At 34.6% G+C, this 18,432-nt stretch overlaps 1 protein-coding gene across 4 annotated transcripts in view; it reads left to right on the forward strand.

Moving 5' to 3' along the window:
- The window catches only part of Vcl (vinculin), a 111,366-nt gene that overhangs the window by 44,860 nt on the left and 48,074 nt on the right, over window positions 1–18,432 (forward strand). For all 4 annotated transcript variants that reach the window (XM_026390281.2, XM_026390283.2, XM_077798443.1 and 1 more), the window contains exons 3-4: window positions 17,342–17,492; window positions 17,654–17,762. In XM_026390281.2, coding sequence (XP_026246066.1) covers window positions 17,342–17,492; window positions 17,654–17,762 — 260 coding nt within the window. The remainder of the gene's footprint in view (window positions 1–17,341; window positions 17,493–17,653; window positions 17,763–18,432) is intronic.

Raw genomic sequence — 18,432 nt, forward strand, 5'->3', positions numbered from 1 at the left:
GAGGTATACTGTTGCATGATGATTGCCATAGAAACTTCTGTGATGATCATAAACTTCAGGAGTGCAATAGCCATGCTCTACTATTAAAATATTAGTTAGGCTCATCCCATGAGAAGTCATTTGTTCCCTTAGAGACTGTTAGCAGGAGAGTTAGCCCATGTACTCCATGTTTGCATCTGAATCATCATTGTCAGTTGTCAGTGTCATCATCATCATCAACTACAGCATTAATTAATATTTATGTATATTGATTGATCAATGGGCTAGACACACTTATTGGTTAATTTTTATTGATTGCTTTCTATTTGTCTAGCTTGGTAAATGCTATGTAGAATAGCAGTTCTTACCTATGTATAATGAATGATCACTTACGAGATCTGTACAAGTAATTTATTAATAGTAATAAAGAACCAAAGTTTACTAGTGCTTCATTTTAAAAAGTAAATTGAGCATGTTCAAAAGTCACATGTTTACTAATATCCCTCTCATTGAAGTATAATATATTCTCTTGTTTTTTATTATGCTTTCTTTAGTGGCTGTGAAATTACACTTACTATGGCTGGGAATTATATACAGTCCCAGATACATATATGGGAGTATATGGGGCATGTCATACATATGAATTTTATTTTTCTATGTATTATGGAGAAATAAAGGTGGAAATTGTGGCTGCAGAGGAATTTTTTTAAAAGAAATACTTTAAGTTTCAAATCAAAAGCTGTAATACAGACTGACTTTGTAATAGGAATACAGAGAAAAAGACCAACATTAGAGGTAGGAATAATAGAAAAAGTCTCATGTAGGAAGTAGGATTCAGGAGGACAGAGAAGGTAGAAAGGATGGCATGAGCAAGTCATGGGGGCCTGTGAATCTAGAACTAGTCATGATGGGGTGCTAGGAAATAAGCTTTGAAGGTAAGTTGGGCCAACTGATGAAGGTCCTTGAAAGCTTGGTAAAGCTCTTTAGAATTGAGCAGCAGAGAAGCTTTGCAGTTTGTGAGCTGTTGAATGACAACATGTAAGTGATTTTTCAGGAAGATTCATAGCCAAATACAGAATGAATAATTGGTGCTAGTGCTGTAATGAAGGAAAATAAGTTATATGTCAAACCTACCAGAATCATTTCTGTCAATGTGGATTTGCTTTTAATTGATTCTGTGGGAAATATTTATGGCAATTTTATTTGCCTTTGAAAAATTGCCTACGCTCTCTTCAATGAATTTCATCCTTATTTCTGCAATAGAGCAGGAATGAATAAAGAAGGCAATTCTTGGATCCTGGCCAGGATTATTCAGTATCTGAACATATCAAAAGGCGGTGGTCTTGTGATATAAACTCCTTGAAAAGGGCATAGTATGTGTTGTCTGTTGGCAGGCAAATGACAGTTTTATTTAGAACTCTAAAGTGTTGTCACATTCTGCCTCAGTGCTGTTTTGAACAGTCTGCTTGAAATCATCAAAACTTGGATTGATTCACTAGCTTGGATTATTTTTAAAACATATTGAAATGTCTAGGCCTAGTGAATAAAATAATGTTCCAAAAATAGTATATGAAAAGGTACACTATTGCTACATGATTGTCTTTAATCATGTTTCCTGCATAATTACCTTATTTTAATCCTTAAACTTTAGCTAAGCACAATAATGGTATATACTTGTAAAATTTTACCATGATTTGTATTATTGTACAAAGAAAAAACCTTTAAGATGATCAAAACTTGCTTATACTTAATTTTGACCTCTTAGACCTGAAATAATATTGTCACATTTTTAGATCACCAGCACTTACATTTAGCTTTTTCTTTGCTTTTGATCTTGAGCACTCAAACTAATTGTGATGTAATTCTATTTTTAAACACTTGTGGGTGGAAGTGCCCAGAATATCTTTATTTTGAATTGATTTTTTGATCATATCACTCATTGGTTTCTGTTTATCAGGGGCTAATGCATGCTTCTAATGTTTTGGTTAACTTGAGTTTTTTGTGATCCTTTCCATTGTCATTATACAAGAAGATTTTTGTCTATCAATGTGGATGACCAAGTGTCTGCAAGGTAATCATTCACATCTGCCAGTTGTCTTGCTGCATTTTTGACCTAGGGCAAGCACTCAAACTTTAAATAGTTCACCTTTGGACTTGTCACAATTAAATGTAGTTGGGTACTACTGTTTTGCACAGACTTTCTCAAACAAAATGATTTGTGAAGTTTTGAATCTTTTTAAAAAGAACCAAGTCGTTTTCCAAGTTTGTAGACAAGTTTTGAATAGCTTGACAGAGATTGAATCTTTGGTTTACTTTGTAAACTATTCATGATTAAGAAATAAGCATATAACAGGCTGGGGTTGTAGCTCAGTGGTGGAGAGCTTGCCTAGCATGTGCGAGGCACTGGGTTTGAGTCTCGGCACTATATATAAATAGATAGATAGATAAAAAAATAAAGATCCATCAAAAACTAAAAATATATTTTAAAATTTTTAAAAAGAAATAAGCATATAAAACTATAAACATGTAATACTTCAATTTCCATTTTCTGCAGAGTAAACAAAATCATATGAGTGAAAAGAACTCAAGGTGCCAAGGGAACTCATTTATTGTACACTTACTATTGAGCAAGGTAGATATGTTTGTATTTTCTTATGTAATTCTAAGAATACCAATTTCAAGATAATAATAAACTCCTTTTCCAGATAAGAAGACTGAAGTTCGACAAACTTATTTAACCTATTCAACATCAGTCAACTAGATAAGTGGCAAGACAAGTGTCTTTATTGGTGGTCTCATGGCTTCCAAGTTTATATTCTTTCTGCCATCTGATCTTCAGAGAATTGTATAGTCCATCCCTAGCCCTCCAGGCAGAACTTTGTATCAGTTTTAGATGAGATAACAATTTATACTTTCACTCACTATTTCCAAAGAAGGAATAGTACAAATAAAATTTGCCATGTATCACATTGTTTTAAAAACTAGAAAGAGGTTGAAGTAATAAAATTTTAAAGATTTAAAGAATCATGGAGATTATTTAACCAACTGCTTTATTTTTAGATGAATTGAGCATCAGCTATACCTTATAGACGGACTTATTTTTGCCATGATTACTTATTTTTGTTAAATGCCCTTTCTGTATCTATTGATACACGTAATTTTTATCTTTTTTTTCTGTTAACATGGTCTGTGGTCTTATACATAAGTAGATTTTCTGATAGTGGATTATTCTTGTATTTCTAGTGTAACCCTATGTGGTTCTGATTTTTTAAAAACTACAGTGCTGAATTAATTTTGCTTACATTTTGAAAGGATTTTTGTTTCTTTGTCCATGAGAGACCTTGATCTATAATTTCCTTTTCTTGTATTTTTTGTGTTTTGTTTTGCTACCAAGGTTATTTTAGCTTCATAAAATGAGGCCTTTTCCTGGTCTCTGAAACAGTTTATTTATATACAATAAAGATTATCTGCTCTCAAAAGTTTGGCATAACTTGTACTTAAAACTCCATGAGTCTTTTTCCAACCCTGCACATGACTGAGTCATACTCCCCGGCTGGGTGCTGAGGTGCTCAGTCACAGAAATGTGACAGAGCTTTCCCCACCCTTCTTGGGTTCAAGGATAGGTGTCTCGTGCATGGGTGTGTCTTGCTACAGTCCCATGGGTGAAGCTATGATCACCTGTTCCTTTGTAATATAACCCCTTGCCCTGTTTAGGATAGAATCTTCCATGGAAGTGCCTTGTGTGTATCCTCTTCTCTTACTGTGCCCTTGGGTGTGGCCTACCCAGGTGTCAGTCAACCTGCTGACAGTGGACATCATGAAGATAGACTCAGCCCCCTGAAACCTGACCCCGTGCCTCATTTGAATAGCTTCTTCTTAATAAAAGGGGTCAGCACAGCATGCCCTCCCTCTCTTTCTTCCTGCGGACCTTTAAGGTCAGAGGAGCCTTCACAGGACCCCAAAGAAAAAGGTTAAAAAAAAAACAACTCCATGAGTCTTTTGGAAGGAGAGACTTGATTCCTCATTCAGTTTCTTTTTATTATCTAATTCATATTTTAAGAGTGTTATAAGTTACTTTTAATAATATGATACTTTTCTAAGAAATTATCCATTTCATCTAAACCCCCAAATTTATTAGTAAAACATTCATAGTTATCTGTTATTATCATTTTCGTCTCTCTTGTATCTCTAGTTTTTTTAAAAAATTTTAGTTGTAGATGGACACAATATCTTTTTTATTTATTTTATGTGGTGCTGAGAATTGAACCCAGGCCTCACATATGCTAGGCAAGTGCTCTACGGTTAGCCCCGAATCTCTAGTTTTATCACATTTTTTTAAACCTTTTATTTTATTTATTTATTTTTATGCGGTGCTGAGGATCTTACCTAAGGCCTCACACGTGCTAGGCGAGCGCTCTACCACTGAGCCACAACCCCAACCCCTGTCTACCTTTGTTTTAAAGTGATGTTGGGAATTGAACCAAAGGACTTGTACTTTACAAAGTTTCTTATTTTAATTGTTTGTCAATACTTCAGTCTTTATGTTTAATCTTTCATATACATGTAATTTATAATGTATATGTATATATATTATTTTTTATTTTTGTGTTACCAGGGTTGAACCTAGTGGCCCACACTGAGCTACATTCCCAGCCTTTTTTATTTTTTGAGACAAGCGTCTCACTAAGTTGCCCAGGCTGACCTCAAATGTGGGATTACATGCATGTGCCACCATATCTAGCTCTTTTTAAATGAACATATTTAAGTTTTTTTTAAATTTTGCTTAAGTCCTACTACAAGTTAGGCTATAGCTGCAGACACTTAAGTATTTTGTAATTTTGATTAGGAATTGCTCTTTAACCAGGAGTGCATTTTAAGGTTTCAAAACTCTCTTCACTATCTTTTTGTTATATTTCAAATTCAATTGCACATGCCTACAAGATAGGGTTGGTAGGATATCAATTATTGGAAATTCTTTTTTTAAAAAAATGGACACAATATCTTTATTTATTTTATTTATTTTTTATGTTGTGCTGAGGATAGAACCCAGTACCTCACAAGTGTGAGGCAAGCACTCTACCACTGAACTATAACCCCAGCCCCCAATTATTGGAAATTCTTTTGTGACATGATTAATGGTCAGTTTTGGTAAGTGTACTATGAACTCTTCAAAAGAAAGTATATTCTCTTTTTGGGTATGGGGTCCTATTTATATTGATTAGGTCCATATATCAATATTACTGGTCAAAATTTTTATAGGCTTAACACTTGTCAATGAACTATCAGTTTATGATTAAGATATGTTGTGGGCTGGGGTTGTAGCAGTGGTAGAGCACTTGCCTGGCGTGTGTGAGGCACTGGGTTCTATTCTCAGCACTGCATAAAAAATAAATAAATAAATAAATAAATAAATGTTCAGCAACAAATTAAAAATATTTTTAAAAATAAGATGTTAAGGACTGGGATTATGGCTCAATTGCAGTGTACTTGCCTAGCACACAGCAAGCACTGGATTCAATCCTCAGCACCACATACAAAAATAAATAAAATAAAGTTATTATAAAAAATAAATGTTAAAATTTCCTATGCTAATTTTAGATTTGTTAATTTTTCTCTTAATTGTTGATGTTAGCTTCAAAATTTAAAGTAATGTTATTAGATAGTTATAAATTGGTAATTCTCCTGGGTTTCAAATTCTCTTAATGATTTGTTTATTACCCTTTGGTTTTTAAGAACAACTATTGATTGTTGTTACCCTGTTGTTGGCTTGCATGTCCAGACTTTATTCTTTTTTTTTTTTTTTAAATCCACAGGCTCGTTATTGGCAATTTCCTTCATAAGTGAAAATATGCTCTTGTTTCTATTCCATTTCATTTTGTATTTAGATATCCAAATCTCTAACTCACTGATTACATTCTGCTATAGAATAGTGATTTTTTTCAGCATAAGGGCCTTTGATAATAGCAGATAGATTTTTAATTATTAGTTGAGAACAGGAAGATAACATGAGTTTAGTAATATTTAAAATTTTAAATTTACAATAGCATCAATAACATCAACATATGTTTGAAAACTACTAGTATCTGTACAACACATTGGCTCTGTGCTTGATCTGTTTCTTCCATAACCCTGGCGTTATATGGAGAAGAACCACAGGAGCCCACAGACCTGTAAGCCGCAGTCTCATCAGAATCTCCTCTCCTTGACCTGATGCCAGATTTGAAAAAGCAGGTGAAGAAAGGAGGGAGAAAGAACAGGAGTAGTATTTCAAGACTTTAAGGATTCTAAGGTTGTGACTCATATTCTTGTCTTTCAAATTATCTGCTTACCAAAACTGGACGTGCATTCAACTTGAGCTTCTGGAACATTTGAAACACTCCAACTCCAACATACTGCTTCAATTTAGTTATCTTTTTTTGGGGGGGGGTCGAGGGTAGGGAGGCACTGGGAATTGAACCCAGGGTGATTAACCATAGAGACACATCCTCAGCCCTATTTATTATTTATTTTGAAACAGAGTCTCCCTAAGTTGCTTAGGGCCTTACCAAGTTGCTGAGGCTGGCTTTGAACCTAATGATCCTTATCTCTTGACTTGGGCAGAATCCTGGTATGTTTGAAGATGAAGTCAAAACTGACTTCAAGCCCTCTTAATCTCATCTAAAATAAGTTAGTGAGCCTGTGTGTGTGTGTGTGTGTGTGTGTGTGTGTGTGTTTGTGTATTTGTGTTTTAGTTTTGTTATCTCAATATATATGCTCTAGCAAAGTAGGGTTTGGTGTTGCCCTTTAAGAGTTTTGATTATTTTCAGTGGGTCATTGTGGTTTTTAAAAAATTTATTTTCCTCTCAGCTTTACTGAGGTACAGTTGACAAATGAAAACTGTATATACTTAAGGCATATTATTGTGTTTCTAATTTTCATTTTAAGTATATACATGCAGTGTCTGTAATACGACTGTTTGATAAGAATGAGAAGGCCACTTTGCACTGTGTTGTAATTTAAGAGAGTAGGGACAGGGAAAGGAATAATTTGTGGATGAGTCTGTGGGATCTTTAAGTCTAGGAGCACAAGGTTGGAACAGCTTGTTTTGGTATTATCATGCAGTGGGTGAGTTGGTCCTGTGCACTTGCTACTTGAACTAGATTAAAATATGTCATTGTACTCTGTGTTCCCGACTGCCTCCTAAAAGCTATGCCTGTGGCCTTCACTCAGGTTTCTAGATGACTAATGGCTGAGGATCCTTGACCTTTCTCAAAATATCAATGCCATGAGCAAAGCATATTAGCTATTACTGTGATGTCACAGAACAAGTCTATATCTGCTGTTTTATAGTTAAATTTGTGCCAAATGGCCAGTATGTGACATAAAACTTTTATTTTTATGCATTTCTTGGAGTCTTTTGAAATCTTCAGTTTTATTTTTTAAAATCATGTGCATATACACAAAAAGGTTTGAGGAGTGAGTGAATTGATTATAAAGGCAAAACTTTCTATTTAAGGGATACTAGAATGGCCAAACCAATTTATGATGCCTGAAATCTCACTGGAGCTCATTCTTCAGATTAACAATGTAAATCTTAAATACCTAATGAAGGGAGAATTCCTTCAGCCTTAACAGTTATTTTTTCTTATCTGATAGGTAAGAAAGCAGAGGGAGTGTGAGTGCCTGCCCTGCTTCTCCCAAGCCTCAGTTCTCACTCAATCCTTATACTATGAAGGACTTTAATATTATCTTCAATTGAGGCCATGTATGTAATCACAGAGGAAAAAAAAGGAATCTTAAAAGGTTATCATGCATAATAAGATTGTTTATCATGCAATAAAAATTGTTAAATGTAAGAATTAAATATTCCACCACTAATTTTATGACTCTCTCAGCATTTCTTCACTCTTAAATATGATGGGTTACTCAAACTTGGAAATGATCAGGGCCTTTTGTAATCCCTGACTAGATGGAAAGAGAAGGAAAGTTTCAAAAGGGTTCACAAGAGAGCAAGAATAATAGTTAGTCAGTTTTGCTGGCTGAATAATTATGTAAGGGCCTGACTGGTTGGAAATGGCAGCAAGGGAGGTGCTGGGTGTGGTAGCCACAGTGGAGAAGACCTTACTTATCAGCTGATTGCATTTCCAACTTCCTTCTACCTGTTTCCTTCTCCTCTCTTTGGTGCTGTTAGTGCTTTGTATGTCAAACGTTTGTGGTCTTTGAGTACTTTGATGTCCATGAAATTACATTTTCAGCGTCTGCTCCATAGCACTTCAGTCTTTAATGAACAATACTTTTTTTGTGACAATATTTATAACCTAAGTATCTGTACTGTCTAAGGTCAGTTTGTGTTTTTATTAAAACAGTGAATTTGATATAGGATGAGTTGCATCTATCCTTCCCTGACATGTTTTGTTTTTCTGGAGGAGTAGGTGGAAAGCTTAACTTGTTGAATGCTTTAGAGAGCCTTTTAGTTTTAAATTATGGACCAGTATATGTCTAAATAGATCTATTATACTATCTCCTTTATGTTATTTTCTCTAATGCTTTCTCTCTCATTTCCATTGCTAAACCAGTGAGCTGAGATATGATGATTGATTTTTACAGAATCAAATTGAGATTGTTTGGCTTCCTGGTGAGTGTGCTACCTACTCTTTATGATGGTAGACTGTCCTCTGTAGTCAGTTGAACCAGGCTCATTGTATGTTATTTTTTTCACAAAAAAGACAGTGTGTGTGTGTGTGTGGGGGGGGAGGGTGTTAGAGGAGATATACCTACTAGAAAAAGAACTCAAAGAGATATGGTGATAACTATCATTTTTATAAATAGTGGCAAGTTTGTGAAACAAGAGCAGTGTCTTTACTTTCTCCATTACTTTTGTAACAGCTCAAATAAAAATGACCATTCCTGCTTTTATGCCCTCTCAATTTTTGCTGGACATACTTATAAATACTAATAGGTACTTGTTTGTATATCTATCTCATCCTACCAAGGTGGTTGCCCCTTAAAAAGTGGGTTTTTTAAAATCTTCTTATTTCTAGGAATCATAGTATGTAGGTCCTCAATAAATTAGATGAATCAGTAGAATATATATGAAAGAATTCAATAAAAGGAATTTAAGATTAGTACTTCACTTTTTCTGAGCATAGTCTGAAAGAAAAAGTCTTTAAAAAAGACTAGTGGGTTATTTTATTCTAGTGGGGGTGAGGACACTGTCTAATCTTGCTTGCTCTATGTTTGAGGTTTCTGCCTTTGGATATGGTCACTGTGGGGATGAATGGTTTACAACCAGACACTGTATGTATAGGATGAAATTAATCCATATGACACTAAGAAATGAATATGCTGATTTGCATGCTCAGAAACAATATAAAAGTATCGGTAGCTTCCCAACATCCAACTTAAATAATCTTGGAAAGCATACACTTTGCTTCATTTTGGATTCTATGAACTTGTCCTAAGGGAAAATTTTCAAAAAGAGAGAGAATATACATATATATGTATGTACCTGTATATATACATAAATATGTTCAAACACACAGTGAGTAAGGGGGAGTTTAGGTTATCATTTGTTTTCCTTGGGGGAGAGACTTGTGGCAATCTTTTTATAATCTCTGAATCTGTTTTTTATTTTTTAATAAAAAATTTAGGGCTGTGGTATATAGTTCAGTGGTAGAGCACTTGACTAGATACATGGTTTAATTTCCAGCACTGCATAAAACAAAAACAAAAACTGAGCTCAAGTTTGAGCTTCTTTTTTTTTTTAATTTTTATTTTTCAGTTTTCGGCGGACACAACATCTTTGTTTGTATGTGGTGCTGAGGATCAAACCCTGGCCGCATGCATGCTAGGCAAGCGTGCTACCGCTTGAGCCACATCCCCAACCCTCAAGTTTGAACTTCTTAATTGGTGATAATTAAAATCACATCGGGCTGCGGTTGTGGCTCAGTGGTATAGAGTGCTTGCCTGGCATGTGTGAGGCACTGGGTTCGATCCTCAGTACCATATTTAAATAAATAAATAAAATAAAGGTATTGTGCCCATCTACAACCAATAATAAACAAACAAACAAGCAAACAAATAATAAATCACATGGAACTGTGAAATTTGGAAGCTTCTCAAATTGGTTCACACAATGTCTGGGAAGCAAGTCATGAGTGAGTATGCTTAGGGATTCTATGAGGCTGTCATTTTGTATAAAGCATAAGAATTTTCTGGTACTTTTAGGTTGAAAATGGAAAGGCAGAGAGAAGCCTTAATCTAGTTGTTTGATTTTTTTTTTTTTTTTTTTTTTGTGTGTGTGTGTGTACATGCATATATGTGGTTGCTGGGGATTAAACCCAAGGTTTGAAACATTCTAGGCAAGTTCTCTACCACTGAGCTACATCTCTGGCCCCAGGTAATTGATTTTAAGTCTCTAAATCAATATTATTAGCATATGGTCAAGATACAAATTATTTAGTAATTTGACCACATCCCTAGTTATTCTCTAAAAATTTAGATTTCTATTTTAAAGATCACTTTAAGAAGCCAGCAGCTTGAATGTTTAAATAAAATCACATTTTCCATAGACAAGACAGACTCCTTCCTGTTTCTGATTGCTGGTTAGTCATAGTGGGATTTTTTTGGCTTTTATGAATGCCATTAAATTTTAATGTACAGATCAGATGTCTTATTGTACGAAAAATGGTGCAGTGTCTGTTCTGGCCTTATCATTTTACCACACAAGGGAACCATTAGTGTAGAATCAATTTGATTCCTGCAAACCTTTTCCATTTCATTCCACTTTTTCCAGTTTCCTTTTTCTCTAATGATTATTCCTAATGTTTTAAACTTTTTTTTTTTCAAATTTAAAAAGCTTATATAGTAACTGGATCCTTGTGAATAGATGTAGCACAGGAGTTGCATTCTGTGATGCTTATGTTTATTTGCTATAATTTCATCTACGTTTAAGTTTCTTAGAAATAAAATCAAGTTTGGGACTCTATAGTTAAAAATTTCTATGGAATAAATTATTTCATTTGAAATAGACTTGAGCATTAATTATGTGTTAGGCTGTGAACTCTATGAATATATTAATTAAAAAGACAGGATCATTGGCTTTGTTGAACTTTCAGTCTTGTGAGAGAGACAGCTAAACTGAGAAACTGATAAATTCTTTAGGAACACATAGGTATTCATAGATTGGGGAGACGAGTTATAACTTCCTAAAGGAAGAGGCATTTAAAAATGGAGTCTTTTTTTTTTTTTTTAAAGAGAGTGAGAGAGGAGAGACAGAGAGAGAGAAATTTTAATATTTATTTTTTAGTTCTCGGCGGACACAACATCTTTGTTGGTATGTGGTGCTGAGGATCGAACGCGGGCCGCACGCATGCCAGGCGAGCGCGCTACCGCTGAGCCACATCTCCAGCCCCTAAAAATGGAGTCTTAAGAACAGGAAGGGAAACTAATCAAACAAAAGAGGGGTGGAGGACAGGCTCTTTAGATGGAGGAAATGACTGTAGAAAGCCTGAAGCCATGGTATCAATGGTCTTCACAGCTAGTGGTCTTCAACTGAGTGAATGTCTATCCCTACAGGACTAATAAAAAATTCCTCTTGAACATTTTTTTCATTGAAACATTTTAGATTAAGTTTAACAAGTTGCTAAATGTGTGTTTTCTGCCATATTGTATATTATATACATATCTAAAATATATTTTCATATAAATTTAACTTATTTAATATTTGGAAAATGTCTGCCATAATTATTGGGAAAGCCAGTCTTTGATTGTCCAATGTCAGCCAAGTCAGGTTACTTTTTAAAATGTTTTTTTTTTTTTTTTTTTTTCCTAATCTGTCAGTTATATTTTATTTATTCAGCAGTACTTGGGGTTGAACCCAGGGGCACTTTACCACTGGACTATTTCCCCAGCCTTTTAATTTTTTTTTTTTTTTTTTTTGAAACAGAGTTTTGCTAAGTTGTCCAGGCTAGCCTCAAACTTATGATCCTCCCACAGCTCCTGAGTCAGGCATGTGCCACCATGTATGACTATTAATTGTATTTTAAAGATATTTAAATAGAAAAAAATAGTCTTTTATATTTTACCTATATATTTACAGAGCTTTCATCCTTTTGTGTAATTCTAGATTTTCACCTGGCATTATTTCTTTTTTCCTGAGGGACTTCGTTTAAAGTCTCTTATATAGTTCTGCTGGTGAAGAATTCTTTCAGCATTTATGTATCTGAAAAAGTGAAGTATATTTTCAATTTTGAAGTATATTTTCACTGGATATAGATCTTTAGGTTGATATATATTAGGGTGTTTTTTTTGGGGTGGGGTGGGGGACGGTCAGTGCTGAGAATTGAACCCAGGAACCTAGCACAATGGTAGGCAAGCACTTTACCAATGAGTTATACCTCCATCCTTTCCTGCCTCTCCACATTTTATAGAAGTTTAAAGATATTGCTTCATTGTCTCCTGGCTTGCACTCTTGCCAGTGAGAAGTCTGCTGTTCTTTGTTTCTTTAAGAGTTTCTCTTATTATGGGTTTTAATGAACTTCATTATGATTTGCCTTAGTGTAGTTAGTTCTTGATATTGTTATATTTGGGATTTATTGAGCTTTTTGGACCTAGGACTTTATAGTTTTCTTCAAATTTGGAAATATTTTAGCCTTTATTTCTTCAAGTAATTCCCTTTACCCCTGCCACCTTCTTTCCTTTGAGGCTTCATTTGTACAGATATGAGGTTCTTTGGAGTTGTTCCATAGTTTACTGATGGTTTAATTAAAAAAATTATGTTTTGACCCCATTTGATCTTGGATAGTTTCTATTGTTATGACTTCAACTTCAGTAATGTTTTTTTTTTTTTTGTGTGTGTGTGTGTGTGTGTTATCTAATCTGCTACTAATTCACATTGTATTTTTGTATCTCAGTTTATTTTTACATCTACTTGTTCTGTTTGGGTCTTTTTATGCATTTAATTTATCTATCTAAGGTACTCAATCTTTTTTTTTTTTTTTTGTACCAGGGATTGAAGTCGGGGCACTAACCACTGAGCCACATCCCTAGCCTTCTTTTGTATTTTATTTAGAGACAGGGTCTCACTGAGTTGCTTAGTGCCTCGCCATTGCCGAGAGTGGCTTTGAACTCAAGATCCTCCTGTCTCAGCCTCCTGAGCTGCTGGGATTATAGGCGTCCACCACCATGCCCGGCCTCAATCTTAAATATAGACTACAGCTGTAATAACTTTTAAATATTCTTGTCTAGTGATTCTGTCATCTTTGAATTTCTGAGTTGGTTTTGAATGATTGTTTTATTTTTCATTACAGGTGTTATTTTCATGTCTTTTTGAATACCTGGTATAACTGGGTCCTAGGACAGAAGCTTCATTGTGAAAAGACATAAACATTTGGATTATGTTAACAACAGGGCTTGTTCATAAAAGTAGTCAAGTCAGACAGAAGTATAGGTACCTTAGGCACCCAATACTTGTGATTAGTGTCTGAAGTGAATGTTGTCTTGGGCCTGAGCCCTTAGACTATGGAGTCAACACTAACTTTGGATTGTTAATGTTATAACAAGGACTCAAAGGTTGCTTTTTCTAGAACCACTGACTCTTCATTTGGCCTGAAAATGTAAAAAAACTTGGTATCTGTTTGCATTTTGAAATCTGTCTCCTTTGCTTTCTGAGTCAGTTACCTTGTATTCCAGAAAAAAAACGGATCTAATCTATAAATTTCTTATGATAAGTCAAAACTACCCACCAGGCATAGCAACTTTCTTATGGATTCCAGCAAGGTCCTGCCTGACCAATCCTGAGAAAATGATACCAAGACTGCTTGACTGTGCATATTTCTGGCTCCCCCTTGTCTCCCTAATCTGGAAGCTCATGTCAGTACCGCTGAAGTCAGAGTTGGAAACACGGTTCTCTGTTGTCTTTCTAGTATAGTTATACTGATTAAAGTTCCTTTCCTGCTTTTCACCATTACTTTTTTCTCTTTGGTTTTTGGGATGAGTTGTTATACTTGATAATTGACACTCCCAGAGTTGGGCCTCTGTTCTAGAACTCTGATAACAGTGTCTGAGTTGCACCTCAGCCTCCTGGATATCTGGTATCACAGGCATATGCTATTCACAAAGCTTTTATAATTTTAAAAATATGAAAATCTCTTCAGCTTGATTCATAATAAGAGGAATGGAAGTTAAAACTATGTTGAATAAAAAGACAACCAACAAAATAGGAAAAGGTATTTGCAAATTGTATATCTGATGAGGGTTTAATATCTAACATATATTAAGACAACCAAATTGAAAAAATAGGCAAAGGACTTGAATAGACATTTCTTCCAAAAGATGTCAAAATGGGCAAGCATATCAAAAGATGTCCACCATCATTTGTCATTAAAGAAATGCAAATAGAAACCATGAGATACCGTTTGTCTGGCAATTTTTTTTTTTAAATTTTTATGTGGTAGTGAGGATTGAACCCAGTGCCTCACATGTGTTAGGCAAGCACTCTACCACTGAGCCACAACCCCAGCCCTTGGCTGGCTTTAATAAAAACAAAATGAAAAATAACAAGTGTCAGTGAGGATGTACAGGATTAGGAACTCCTTTATTACTGGTGAGAATGTAAAATGGTGCAGAGCTGGTAAACAGTTTTACAATTTCTCAAAAAAGTTGAACATGGAATTAATATATTACCTAGAATTCCCTTAATAGATGCAATATCCAAGAAAAATGAAAACATATCCATACAGAAAGTTTTACAGCATTATTTATGATTGCCAAGAGATAGAAATAAATCAGATGTCCATCAGTGCATGAATGGATAAAGCTAATTGTGACATATATATGCAAAATAGAAAAGAGTATATAGCAGAAAGATCAGCAGAGTATAGGGAAGGGAAATAGAGGGAAAGGAGGGAAGAGAAAAGGCAAATATTGGAGACTGAATTAGAGTAAATTGTATCCTATGCTTTATAATTATGTCAAAATCCTAATGTATTGGGCTGGGGATGTGGCTCAAGCGGTAACACGCTTGCCTGGCATGCGCGGGGCACTGGGTTCAATCCTCAGCACCACATAAAACTAAAATAAAGATGTTGTGTCCACCGAAAACTAAAAAATAAATGTTAAAAAATTCTCTCTCTCTCAAAAAACAATCCTAATGTATGTATAACTAAAAAGAACCAATTAAAAAAAAAGAAATGAGGTATGGATAAAAGCTACAACTTGGATGAATCTTGAAAACATTAGGCTATATAAGAGAAAATAGACAATAAAGGTTACATGGTATACGAATTCTTTTATAAATATATAAGCAAATCTACAGAGATGGAAAGCAGATTAGTGATTATCAAGGGATGGGGGAATGATTACTTAATGAGTGCTTGGTATTTACTGAGATGATAAAGCATTTTGGTGCCAGAGAGAGGTGGTAATTGAACAACATTGTGAGTACTAAATGCTATTGAGTTGTACCATTAAGATGATTATTTGAATGGTTTTATGTTATGTGACTTTCCCTTTAATTGAAACAAACACACAAACTATATTGGGATCCAATCTTTGTGTATCACTAGTGAAGATCTAAAAGTTTGATTATATACTTAATTGGTGAGACAGAACCTTTGATTTAGCAATTCCATTTCTAGAATGTATCCTACAGATAATATAGGGTAAAATGATGAGTATCCAAGATGATTCATTGAGGCAGGCTAATAAATTATGAACTATTATGTAGCTGTATAAAAGAATGAAGCAACTCTTTATGTACTTTTAATAGAACATTTCCAAGTTAAAAAAAAAAAAACAAAACAGAAAGCAGAGTGTGCTTAGTGTGATCCTATTTGTGTAAAAAGGGAAAATGTTTTCATATACCAAAAATGTCTTATGAAGACATACAGAGGAAATGCAGCATTGAAGGAAACTCAACATTGATTGCAAGTGGAATTGACTTTGAGTGCTTAGAAGATAGATAAAGGAGGGAAGATTTTTCACCCTATGCCCTTTTAGTTTTAAATGTGTATACGTTTGTGTAATATATCTGAATATACATTTTACACAATTTAAAATTAAACCAAAATTTTAATTTAAAAATTAAAAACAATATGAGCTGGGGGTGTAGCTCAGTGGTAGAGCACTTGTCTCGCATGTGTGAGACACTGTGTTTGATCCTCAGCACTACATAAATAAATAAAATAAAGGTATTTTGCCCATCTACAACTAAAAGAAAAAGTAATAATAACAAACTACTCAGGCCCTTGAGACTGACCAAAAGCCATATCAAATAAATCTTGTTCTTCACTGATATTTGTTAGTTACTATCTTATGGCACCAATATTTGTGTTTTAGCTTAGGAAGGTATGCTTTTTGAGAGTTAGAATAATGCTTTTTATATCTTTATATACATACCTGCCATTTCTGTAGCCCAGTGCTTTTTATGTAGTTGAAATTCTTATGCTGGTTTAATTCTTTTTATTAATAAGGCAACCCTACTTTATACTTGTAGAGTTTTGTGTTATTTCATTTGATCCTCAAAATAACCTTGTGTGGTAGTATTTTTTTTTTTTTTTGCATGTGACATTTATTGTGTTTTCAAATGAGAATGTGTAATTTTGGCTAAGCATTTTAACTTTAAGCAATTTATTCCTTATCTTTATAAGTTACTCAGTGATAACTGTGGGTACATTGAATATGAGATTAGAGGATCTTTTAGGCTCTCTGTATGGATGGTTAATTGAATGAATGAGTACATTTCAGTAGTGCAGGAGGATCCAGGAGAAATACTTTTTTTTTTTTTTTTTTTGCATTTTGGATTCTTCTTTTAAACTAATTTATCCCACCCTAACCCACCATTCAAACCCTTGGCTGATCTTGTGGTCTGTATTAAACTATATTGCTATTAATAACTGGTTTACTGATCTTTTTAACAACATAGTTTTATAGGCTGTTTGTAAGTGGGCCAATGGATTTGTCAAACAAGTCTGTTTAGCTCATGAGTGAAAAATTTGTATCCTGTTAAATCTGAAAATACTATCAAGGATTTCAGTTCTTTATGCAGTGCCTTTTGATGACAGTATGTATAGAATGGAGAGGAAGGAGTAAAGAAACAAGGAGTTACAGAGAGATAACAACATAATGTAAAAGGTCCTACATGTGTTCTCAACATTTTTTTGTTGCCAAGAAAAAACAAAGAACAAAGATTTGGTGCACTGAATGAAAGAATGAATGAACGAGTGTTCTCTCATTAACTGCAAATAATCTAGAAACCTAATCAGATTATCAGTGGTCTTGGATATTTTTCATGTAGAAAAAAAATGTGAATTTACATATATTTAAATTCTTCATGATAGTCTTCTGCTTGGTTCTGCCAGTTAACCCATGTTCTTTCTCCCAGGGTTGAGAATGCTTGCACCAAGCTTGTCCAAGCAGCCCAGATGCTTCAGTCTGACCCTTACTCAGTGCCTGCTCGAGATTATCTAATTGATGGGTCAAGGGGCATCCTCTCTGGCACATCAGATCTACTCCTTACCTTCGATGAGGCTGAGGTAGGCAATCTGAGGCCCATGCTGATTCTCCCAGAAAAATAAATTAGTTTTACAAATAATAATGGAACACTGATAATTGTTTGGTGGCTACACATTCGCATTACCATGTTTTCTATGTATAATTCTCGCACTTGACTGAATACTCTGAAATATGTTTTCAGGTTCGTAAAATTATCCGAGTTTGCAAAGGAATTTTGGAATATCTTACAGTGGCAGAGGTCGTGGAGACTATGGAAGATTTGGTCACTTATACAAAGAATCTTGGGCCAGGTTAGTCATATTGAGTTTTTATAATAATATTTTTTTTGTGTGTTTGTGGGTTGTCCATGTTGGATCACGAGGAAAGGATACTTGTCTTTTTGCAGAAGATAGGTGGTCACGCACTGGGCTTTCAGGTGTGTCTGTTCTGTTGATGGAGCTTCTGCTGAGGAGATGTCTTTGTCTATGAAATCTGAATCTGCTTTCTACAAATTCTGGCCTTGTGGAATAAATTAAACCAACATTGCAAATGTTGCTGGAGAACGTAGAAAATACTTTTCTATTACTGTAATGCTGAGGGTCACCCTGAATCCTGACCTCTTCATTTCACATTACACAGCATTCCTTCACTGTCTGCCAGCTGGCTTTTAGCTTTTTCTGATCTCTTAACTTGCTAATTAGCCTGCCTACTATTGTGGATTAATGCCCTAGCCCAAGGCTGCCTAATATAATCAGATCTAGGAGAGAAGAGCTGTGTGGTTAAATCTCATTTTGAAATGATTGTTTAAGCATCTGAGTATTTAATATTCAAAATACACACATAGATACCAGCTTTTGATGTTACAGACAGGTAACATGACCTTGAGAATCATTAAAGAAGAAATCATAAACTTGATATTTATCACCTTATAAAATTCTTCTGTTTTATGTAAAATGTTGGATTTTGCAAACAGTATTTTTT

The sequence above is a fragment of the Urocitellus parryii genome, chromosome 5 (genome assembly GCF_045843805.1).
Source record: "Urocitellus parryii isolate mUroPar1 chromosome 5, mUroPar1.hap1, whole genome shotgun sequence".
NCBI lineage: Eukaryota > Metazoa > Chordata > Mammalia > Rodentia > Sciuridae > Urocitellus > Urocitellus parryii.